This window comes from Amblyomma maculatum, chromosome 4, assembly GCF_055883805.1.
Source record: "Amblyomma maculatum isolate TAMU_Amacu chromosome 4, ASM5588380v1, whole genome shotgun sequence".
Taxonomy (NCBI): domain Eukaryota; kingdom Metazoa; phylum Arthropoda; class Arachnida; order Ixodida; family Ixodidae; genus Amblyomma; species Amblyomma maculatum.
In genome coordinates, this window is record NC_139347.1 from 32,429,934 (window position 1) to 32,440,861 (window position 10,928).

At 43.4% G+C, this 10,928-nt stretch overlaps 1 protein-coding gene across 1 annotated transcript; it reads right to left on the reverse strand.

Moving 5' to 3' along the window:
• Positions 1-4,424: 4,424 nt before the first annotated feature.
• On the reverse strand, positions 4,425-9,984 carry LOC146190629 (alpha-tocopherol transfer protein-like). The gene is made up of 5 exons (XM_084600218.1): positions 9,846-9,984; positions 9,032-9,280; positions 6,743-6,936; positions 5,615-5,725; positions 4,425-4,616 (listed from the first exon to the last, which is right to left on the reverse strand). The coding sequence occupies exons 1-5, from the start codon at positions 9,982-9,984 to the stop codon at positions 4,425-4,427; spliced, it is 885 nt and encodes a 294-aa protein (XP_084456344.1).
• Positions 9,985-10,928: the final 944 nt, after the last annotated feature.

A 10,928-nucleotide genomic window follows, 5' to 3' on the forward strand; every position in this document is an offset into this window, starting at 1 on the left:
AAGTACGCTGACGTAAGGCTTCTCCCTCGCTATCTTTCGTAGGATGATAAGATGTAAGTGGGTAGCACGTACGGCGTTCGATTTCGTGCCTTTAGAGCGCTGTTGGCGCTGTGCTAATCATGGAGGGCGCTGTGCACAGAAAAACTAGCTGAATGCTCATTTTGGCTGGCACCGTGAAGCTGCGCTTTTCGTTAGAATACCTTGCGTCTTGAAAACTAGTACACAGCTCCCGTAGATGAAGCGATTTCGAAAACAGTTGTTTTTATCTCGTTTGAGTGTCAGCACAGCTAAACAGGACACGGCTGTGGTTTTTTCCGCGATTCCTAGTCTACGACGGTGACGCTTCGTTGAGCTAGAGAGAAAACAAAAAGAAGCAATAATTTCCGCTGTTTCAAGAACGGCTATTCCTGTTCATGTAATAAGGAGAATCCGCCAATGTCGCATTTGTCGCCACTTGTTAACGCACAGGAGTGCGTAACGGTTTCCGCGATTGTAATATTAAACTGAATACCTGAAATATGAGCAGTGCTTGAAACTGCCGCAAAAACAATTGGCAATAGCGAACGAGTCATTTAAATGTTCCCTAGCATAGGATTCATCAAGAACGCCTTGCTATTGCGAAAGGTATCTAAGGAGTAGTTTTTCTTCTACTTGCGTTGAAACTCCCTCTGAAGCTCCACCCTTTTTAGCCAGGGAGTTCAGCAAAGGCAGCAGTCGTAGGTTTGCAAGCTTAATCTTGCGTTGCACTTCAAGGTTCCATTCCGACATCATATCTACCGAGTTACTGATACACCACTCGGCCAGTTGGCACTAAACTACCAAACAAGTCGGTAGGTAGTAGCGATTAACACAAAAATAGTTAGCAGTCCAAATTCAGCGTGACCGGCTTTCTATTCTTTCCAGAACATATTGCTGGGCCGTTAGTCGCATGGTGTTCCCGTATAAAACGAAACCAAAAAAAAAAAAAAAAAAAAAAAAAACGGCTGCATAGTTGATAAAATGGGCGACGCATGTTTGAGGTGTGAGAATGATATTTTTCACGCAGGTCGCTCATTAAACAAAGACGTCGGCCGCAGGTTAACGCGTGAGCGTAATTACCAACGCGGAAAACAATACGCACACTGTGCACGTTACCAAATAGCGGGAAATATGGTACGCAGCAAGAGGGGCGCTTAAAATAGCTGGAAATCTTCGTGTTTTCTTTTTTCTTAAAGCTTAACGGAGCGTCACAACAAATCCGGTCATGGTCACAACAGACGACTAGGAACCGTAGGAAAAGCGCATCTAGTTTTCGAAATCAATTACCGGTTTTTCGACAATCCAAACGAGTAGAAAAGCATGTATGTGACTATTCGTTGGACCTTCCGGAGCACTGTACTGATAGTAAACGTGAAGGCATTCTAAAGAAAAGCGCAACTTCACAGCGCCAGCCATAAAGGAGTGTTGAACGAGGGATGCTATGCGGAGCGCCCTTCCACAATAGTACAGCGCACCGAAGGCGCCAAATCAGACACCGCACATGATACTCGCTTACTTTTTATCATCCCAAGAAGGAGAGTTGGGGAACATGCTTACGTCAGTCAGCTTATACTCGCCGCCGAAGAGCAGCGGTCAGCGACGGCGATGGTAGCACCGCGGCTCGGCCCCATGCCTGCTCCACCGGCCGGCGGGATGCTCTGTTACTTTTTGCAAAGACGGTACATGAAACCAAGTAAAGGGTCATCCATGTCTAGCTGTAACACGGTCACTGTTTTCAAAGCAACATTGCGTTCGACGCAGGTAGATATTGATGCAAAGCGATGCAAGAGCACAGGGACCCGGATGTGCTTCTTCACATGGCCAGCCACTTACCTTTATGACATGGTCGGGTCGGACGCAATGAAGCCTTGAAAGCAGTGACTGTGTTATAGCTAGCAGTGGACGAGGCTGTACATATAAGCGGCTAGTCGAGAAAATTGTTCTGCTTGCTGAGGCCTTCCAGCGTGGCCACGTTGTCAAGTGTTAATGGATCCCCAGACATTGCGGTATTGCAGGAAACGAAAGTGCTGATGCAGAAGCCAGGCTGGCTCGTGAAGACCAGCCTTCCATACACCTCTCTTTCTCAAGGAGTGACGCAACAGCCTTACTGGCTTATGCAATGCAGTCTGCTATACATCTACACTGGGACGATGCAAGCCGTCAGCAGGTCTGCATCTCTCGGCTAGATGCAGGCTCGCGACCTCTATGCGATGACAAGGTGCTCCATCGGTTACTGCTTGAAGTCGCGTACACCAAAGGCTACCTCCACAAAATTGGAGTTGAAGCAAGTACGAATTGAGTAAACTACAACATTCCAGAGACGATTTTGCATATTATTTGTGAGCGCCCTACCAGTGACGCGAAGAGGGCCTTGAAAAATACTCCGAAGCAATTGGACAGCCTTCCTCTCTCTGAGGAAAAAACTCTATAGGTGCCAGGGCGAAACAAACGGATAACTTGTGCATGATGAAGGCCCTGTTCGATTTTTTAAGTGAAACGGGCCTAGATTCTCGCTTGCGACAATTTTGTATGCTGTGAAATGAGTATCACCCGTGCATACGCGCTTGTGCTAAAACATGTGTCATTGCGCTTTAAGCTTTTTATCCTGAAGTGCCTCGTGTGCGTGCTTCCGCGTTTGTGCTAGCATGTGTGTTCACTGACAAGGGGTGCATGTCCAAGACATATGCAGCATATTGGGTTCTACGAGTGTGCATGGTCTCCTCATGTGCGCGAGTGTACCACACGTGTATGTGGTGCTTTGAGGTTTTCTGGTGAAGTGCATCGTGTGCTTGCTTCTGCATTTGTGCTGGCATGGGAGAGTGCAGAGTTCTTTGTAATTGTGGTGGTGTTTGTTCAGTGACAAGTGAAATGTATCCACGACATGTGCGGCATGTTGTTTCACGAGTGTCGTAAGGTATGTGCATGGTCTCCTCAATAACTCGGACCACCAGTGTGACCTCACTGTACTATGACATCATCACCCTTCATTCACACCCTACCTCTCCTTTACTCTTTCTTCCCCCCTTCCCGAGAAAAAACTGCTCTCGGCGGCGTGCACAATTTTCGCAGAAGAGAGTCCAAAAGCTATTTTGACATGATGCGTCATCTGTCGGGCAGCGAGGCAAGCGCGCTAACGGCCGAGATGGAGCTTGTCTCACTGCTCGACAGATGCCGCATCATGTCAAAATAGCTTTTCGACTCTCTTCTGCGAAAATTGTGCACGCCGCCGAGAGCAGTTTTTCCTCGATTTCGGAAAATCTAGGCAAGTACCAATGTTGAATCACTTATCAGATAACGTAGACGATATTTTGCTACTTTGTGAACGTTATTTCAGCTGGAATGGGGTAGTAGATTTTGCATAGGAATTTTTTTAAATCCCAGCTCCCAAATATTCAAAACCCTGTATATATATATATAGGGGGGGACATGGGCTAATCCATTATTCCTATCCGCATATATATATATATATATATATATATATATATATATATATATATATATATATATATATATATATATATATATATATATATATATATATATATATATATATATGCGGATAGGAATAATGGATTAGCCCATGTCTCCCTATTTGAGGTTGGCAAGCAGGGTAGTAGAGCAGAGTATAGTTGATGCGGTACGGCGTTTATTTATTTATTAGTCTTTGTGTAAAGGCGCTTGGCAGAAGTGGGGATTACATAATAACACATTGAACCAGCTTGATCCCCTCTAACTCCTTAAGCCCTCGTTTGTGACTTCCTAGGTTTATCATGTTGTCACGTGCCATGCAGCGAATGAGTTGAAATAGAGGATATGACTGGGTTCGAAAAATGCACTGTGTGTATATGTCCCGTGTTTACGGAGGAGAGAAGAAGAGGAGGAGGCTGTGGAAGCGCGAAGGATGTTCCGCACGGCTCCAATCTGTTTTCCGTAATCGCCTATGGAAATTTATTTGTGTACGCCATCACAGTTTGGCCGATCTCCCATGGTGGGTAAGTGTTAAGAGGCTAGCAACAACAACGACATTTGCTGGCTACCTGCTCCGCCTGTAGCTCATCCATCATTCATCTCTGAATAAACACACTTCTTGCGTGACAATATAACGACTGTTGCAGAGCCAAACGCGAACTGAAATATGCTTTTATCGGTTAAACCACTCTGTTATTTTTACTGAAATTTGGCATACAGATAGCAAGGAACCGTGTATAGTTTTTATTATCAGCTTGGATGTATTTACAGGGTCATCTACTTCTAACTGTAACACGGTCACTGCATTAAAGCGCCATTTCATACGGACCGGCAATGCAGGCCATGCAAAGCACCACCTCTGGGTCCCTCTGCCAGCAGGCCCGTACAATACTTTTACGCGGTTATTACGTGGGAAGCTTGAATCGCGCACTCGGTGCTCAGGCACCGTTCTTCGCCGCTTTGAGATAACCGTACGAGTTCCATTCCTGGAATAATTCTTCTTTCGACTTGAGCTCCATTTCCACGGTGTCGTAATCGAAGCTCTCGTGCGTGCCTCCGTATTCCTCTGGAATCAGGTCATCTGGCACAAGGCTGCGCAGTTTGTTTACATCGTAGCCCAGAAGACGCACCTAGAAGGGATGCGGGAAAAGGTCGTTACTTCGATCAGTGAACTCTCCGATGTCGTTATCTGTCTCGGCAACTTCCAATTTAAGTCAAGGCTGTCATTGCCATCTCAATATTATTAAAGGTGTATTGCATCATATTAACGAGAGGATTTCATGGAAGAAAACCTAATATACACAAATTGCTGATAGTACTTCTTTGCGCATCGACACGTAGTCATGATGGCGAGGTGATCAGAATATTATATTAAGATATCGAATCACGGATTTACACAGAACGTTCATCATAGTACTAATGAGTTACATCAATATGAAGATACGAAGAAAACAAGTGGATGTGCTAGCAATGAGAATGCCAGGCGTAGTAAAGGTTCAAGGAAAGCAGCCTCTGATTAAAACATTTCTCTTATTCCATAGACGGGGGAAAAAAAGAGAGAAGGTTCAAGGGTCCATGATGTGGATATCAAATGCAAAATATACTTTTTAATTTTAATGATTCGACAATAAACACTGAAAAGGTAGTCAAGCTAAGCTACGATACTACTGAAACTAATGCTGCTAATGGCACTGCGGTTAATAATGTATAATTTCATAATCCATTCAATTGTTGACTACTCTTCTTTCGCATGGAATCCTTACAAGCTAACTGACATTAAGAAAGTTGATGCCGTCGAATGAAAATAAATTAGTTTCATAGGCGATAAACGTTACTCTGATTTTTTTCCCTCCTTTGTCCTTGAATTATTAAGTTGACAACCCTCGGTACTCGCCGCAAATGGAATCATTAAACTGTTTGCACTGTGTCGTTCGCTCACACTACCAACTCACAAGCAACATTTATATCACGGTCCCGGATTCCAAACCAAAATGAACAAGAAGTCATTAATTGAATATCTCATAGTTTGCGTGGAATGTGTGTTGAAATTGAGTTTTTTGCGTGACTTCCATGTTTTGGATCATGGTTCAGGATAGGATAGCAATATAATGAAAGGTAGGAGTCTCACCCTTTTCACTAGTTTACGTTTCAGAAAGGGCCTTCCAATTGCGAACAAGACGTCGAATATGGCAGGGTTGTTGATAATGTAGACTCCTTTGATCCGCAGAGGGCAACAGTCCTAAAACAAAACGAATGCGTGGTATTAACTAATGAAGTCCCGATTTAACATTTATAGGGATTTCGAAGAAGTATCAGGCTCCCAGCGAAATTTACGGCTGCTACACCTACTGTGAGAATGAAAGAGGGATCGAGGCTGCAAAATTGAGTAATTAAGCCCGGGGTTGAAACCACGCAGCCAAATCGGCATCGGTAATATTGGATGAAGGCAGTTTAAAAAAAAAATACAAACTTGAGTTGTCCGAAATAACGCGCAATTTAGGTTCTAGATTTAAACTTTAATATTATATTTGCTTCATTGGTGAAATAATATTTTGTGAATTTTAGAGCAGAGTGCAACTGCTTTGAAAATCAGACTAAGTATTCGTGCCATGAATACATAAGGCCTAATACATGGAACGTTCTCTTTAGGCTTAGATTAGATATTTTCTTTTCTTTTCTTTTCTTTTTTTTTTTTTGTTCTAGCTACTGCACAGGTGTGGCTATGGTATCAGTGCTCTAATGATGCCGATATCTCTAGATGAGGATTTGTGCCTTAAACGACGCAACAGTCACTTCCTCCAGTGGATATATGTATTCCGTTTCGAGGTGAGAAGAAGCGGGTACGATTCGGTGCGTTACGGTTACTTCGTTGCTCGCGTCATTGTCCTCTGTGTCGTGCACGCACTTGTCACCGCATTTATCAGGGAAGATGAAGCCTTGCACCTCTGCAACTTTTCCGAAAATTCTCTGTACACTGCTTTTATTTCAATTCTGTGCAAATTACTAGTTTCGAACGTTCTCGATAGCCACTGTCTTTTTGCCGGCAGAAAAAAATTCACTGATACGGGTAAAATAAAATTAACCATATTCAAGAAGCTTTGACTCTATCTGTGAGATATCACGAAGATAATTAATATGAGATGACTCTTGTCCTATGAGAACTAAACGAAGTGTCTGTTCGCATCCACGCGAAAGACTCGGCACGGAAAGTGAAATCTCTTTATGCCGCCAAACAACACGAGGTCTATTTACTAACCTGAACGAGTAGAAGAAACTTCTTCATCATAAAAGGCGTGTAGTGAGTCAGGTGATATGGTCTGAGGCCTTTTACATCTAACACGACCACAATGCCGTTAACCTGGAACTCTTCTTTGAGGACGACATTTAGAGCGTGCAGGATGCCCACTCTGTAATACTCAATCAGGGAGCAAATGTTCGTGTTCCAGGCTCCTAAAAAAATAGAAATAAACATTTTGATTGAAAAGAAATGTTCTGGTTGCGTATAATCCAAATATTGTCACCTGAAAATTACTGATCTATTAATTTCCAGAACAACAGAATACTACTTCTCGCCCTTGCTCTTACCGCCTGCCATCCATTGTTGACTTGCGGCAGGCATTGTTGTCTTTATCACTACTAGGTTTTGGTATTTTCTTTTACCTTGAATTTCTAAAATGCACTTCGCAGCTCCCAGAAGCTATACAAACCTATATAGCATAGTCAGTGGAGGTGAGGACCCCAGAAATAGGTGAGGTGAGGAGATATTGAAAGTGTGAGGGTGAAATGTTAGAATGCTCCTTCCTTTAGTGACTCTTGCGTTGATTTCTCCATTCTTAAAGTAAGCCTTTCTAAGCAGCCCTCAGTGAAGGATTAACTTGTAATGTCCCTTCCTTGGAGTTAAGTTGTTGCTTAATGTTATGGTTAGCCTTGTGAGAATTCTTTCGGCAGACAGATGCTCGATCCTAGCCACGCCTAAATATTATTTGCAAGAGTTTTGGCCCAAATTTGCGACCTAACACCACCATCCACACAATTGCCTACAGTAGTCGTACTCCTGCTATAAGGCATATTTGTTTCTACCATTGCATTTACCCACTCCTGCGATGTCTCCCCTCTGAGACAGCGGTATCTGGAAATAAAAATAAAAAAAAAAAAAACGCTACCCTTCTGCGCCCATTGTTTCACTCTCAGCATGGACACATGTTTCAATCCACAGCCGCTCGATGCTCTTGAGCAGCATGGCTTCTCTGGTGGCGGCGGCGATGTCGAAAATAGTGGCTGCTACCACTTCACTGCCACTGCAGTGCAAATATTGGGACTTTTCCAGACCAAATATGGTTTTCTGCTGGGCATTTAAAAAATACGCGTAAAAGGCAGAGCGAGCGCCCATATGTTAAAATAGGAAGTTATAGATGTGCACTCGCATGTTTTTTCAGGTACGCGCGATTAAGAATTTTCTATTATAAGGAGCATGTTTTCAACACCAACCACGTGCAATTGGTTCATCCTTGCTCTGAGTGCTTCATCGCGGCTAATCACGGTTCTAAAACTAGTCTTAAACAAGCATGGAGTGCTTCTTATAATGTATGAAATAAAACCGTGTAAGCTAAGGAAGTTCCGACATTTTGTCCTAATTATCCTCTTCCCTAACCCTTCCGACGCGTCATCGTTTGCTTTTTCTTCACACAGGGACTAGTAGGGTAAAGTGCACAAAATAATTAGCGCTGCCAACAACGCGAGATCCACACTCCTCACCATTCTATTTATTTTCACTACAAAGCAGATGAGTTGGTCAGTTGGTGCAACTTAGAAACTAAAACAAACGCTAATTACCATCAGGCAAGCATCTCCAGGATAAGGCGTACATAACAGTTTGCGCTGGCAAGAACACGAGATCCACATTCTGCGTTCGTCCTGTGTTCTTCTGTAGTCCCGTCTTTTTGGCGCAGTTCTGTTTTTCAATAATAATGCCTTACCAACTAGCCCGCCATCACACTCTATTAGACCGCATTTCTTACCAGTTTATTTATTTTCACAGCAAAGCAATGAAATCAATCAATTGGCAAACCGTAACCACTAAGACCGAGCGCTTTTATACCCACCTACCCCTCCCCCCCAGTGCAGGGTAGCAAACCAGTTCTTTTACCGGTTAACCTCCCTACCTTTACTCCTAATCTTCCTCCTCCTCCTCCTCCTCCTCCTCCTCCTCCTCCTCCTCCTCCTCCTCCTCCTCCTCCTCCTAACCGCCTGAGTAGAAGACCCAAAGTGCACTGATATCGTTACTCATATTTTATCCAAAATTTTTGGGACGCCTGAATAAATTTGGAAAATACGCTAAAAAGGTCGAAGAAAAAAAATAAACCAAGCACATTCATTTAATAATTCCTAGTTTTTCCAAGGATGTGTGCAGAATGTGGGGCTCCGGGCAACATTTCTCGCGGTACCCTACGTTTGTGGCTGCCTCTGAAACAGGGCTGATAGCTGTTGGCCAGTAGAAGAGAGGGGAGGGCAGGTGGGATCAGGTTAACATTATTTTAGTCCTTACCTACTTTCAGCATTATTGCTGGTCTTCCTTGGGGATCCGTCTTACGAGATACGGTCACAAGCCCATGCTCCCGGCAGGTTGCGTCAAAAGGAACACGGTGCAAGCTCAGGTCGTCAAACATGTCCGGGTTGTCTCTTCGGGCTTTGCTGTACGTCATGACGTTCTTGAAGGCGTGTAGGACATTGTACTTGCGAGCCCGTAGAAAAGCTAGCAGCAAGTTTTCTTCCAAAGGGAAATCAATGGGTTCATCTGATCAGGAAAGAGAGAAAAAAAAAGTAGAAAAGCGATATCAGTAAGGCTGCCATCATCACCAGCGCCCAAAAAGTTTCGGTTTACAGAGGGGAGCATATTGAACTAGTAGCATTGAACTAGTAGTGTTACAGAAACATAAATTACTGTTACACGCGTGGCAGTGTGGAGGAGGAGGCCTAGTTGATCCAGATTGTGCATTTTTCGGTTGCTATGCAGTAGCGTTGTGCGCTACATGTCGCCACGCGCAATGATGGAACGATTGTAGTGGTGTTTCAGCAGGGTTCTAACCATTCTTTATAGTTTGAGAAATGTTTTGTCACCACTTAGCATCTTGCCATGCATCCTGTTCCAGGTGGGCGTATTGAATGCATTCTTCGTCCTGTGTTCAACCTGCCGCTCAATCGTGGCTTTTACCTTCCTTATAGAAACAGCATTCAGATCAGAGCGCTTCCCACCGAATTCCTCTGTGTCTCACAGCAGCAACCTAACCCACCTCAGAATATTTTCTAATTAAATATCCTGGTTTATTACGAATGAGAATTGAAAGTTTTTGAACACTTACCTAAAATGAGTTGGCGTAGCTCCCTTAGAGCCTGTCGTCTTATTTCGCTTGTTTCTCCCGGTTCCTGGAGCACGAGATTCTTGAATCCTTCTGGCAAATTATCCAGGGCGAGTATCGCCTCACTCTTTCCGTTGTTCATGGCGGCAGCAGCTTTCGAGAAGGAAGTATATAGATAGGGAGATAACTGCATTTAAAGTAAAAATGAAACTTTAGACTCTAAATGCAATGAGCACCTAATGAAATGTTTTACCCAATAAAGCTCCAGTACCCTGCACATTGAGAGGCATTTTCATATCAATAACAAAACTAGTAAACATAGCTGTCTAGAACTCTAATAACGCGGACAATAAGAATAGCGCTACAGTGAAATTCAGCCAGCGTGTTTATAATATTTGGAGTGCACTGACGCAGAAATGAGCGCTTAGAAAGGCTTTTTTTTTTTTTTTCGCACAGTGTCACAAATCTAATCAGCCAGCGGTTGTAAGACGTAAGTCGGAGATGCACAGGAGGTATTTTACGTTCCGCCGCATAGTATTAACTTCTTTAAGACCGGTCAACCCTTTCGAAGGACACGTTTTAGTAAATCGCCAAATGCGGTAAAAACTCGATAGGTCGAGTCTAACAAACAACGCACCTATTTCTGTGACTATAATAAACAAGGTAATGTGCTTAGATGAAACCAAGGTAATTAAAATGCTAAAAAATGAAAGAAAGAACGAAGAGTCTAGCAGTAACAGTGTAACAAATTACAAACAAATTACAAACGATTACATGAAAAAAAAAAGAAAAAAGGCGATTATACGCCGATTGCACTCACTCATTGGCTCTGGAATTATACTACTTGATCTCAACTTCCCAAGATCAAATCCAAGTGGCCGGATTTCTATGAATATGAAATGCAATATACGTCAGTGCACGTCATCGCACGTTAAAAAATGCCAATGGTGCAAACTAATTTTTAAAACCTCCCTTATGGAAAAACTCATAGCCTCATTTAGCGGGAATGTCAAACCGAAGTTGAGCCCATATACAGCCGCAAGGGCGAACGCGGAGGAGCTAGCTTAAAGCCTCAAGGTTAATGAA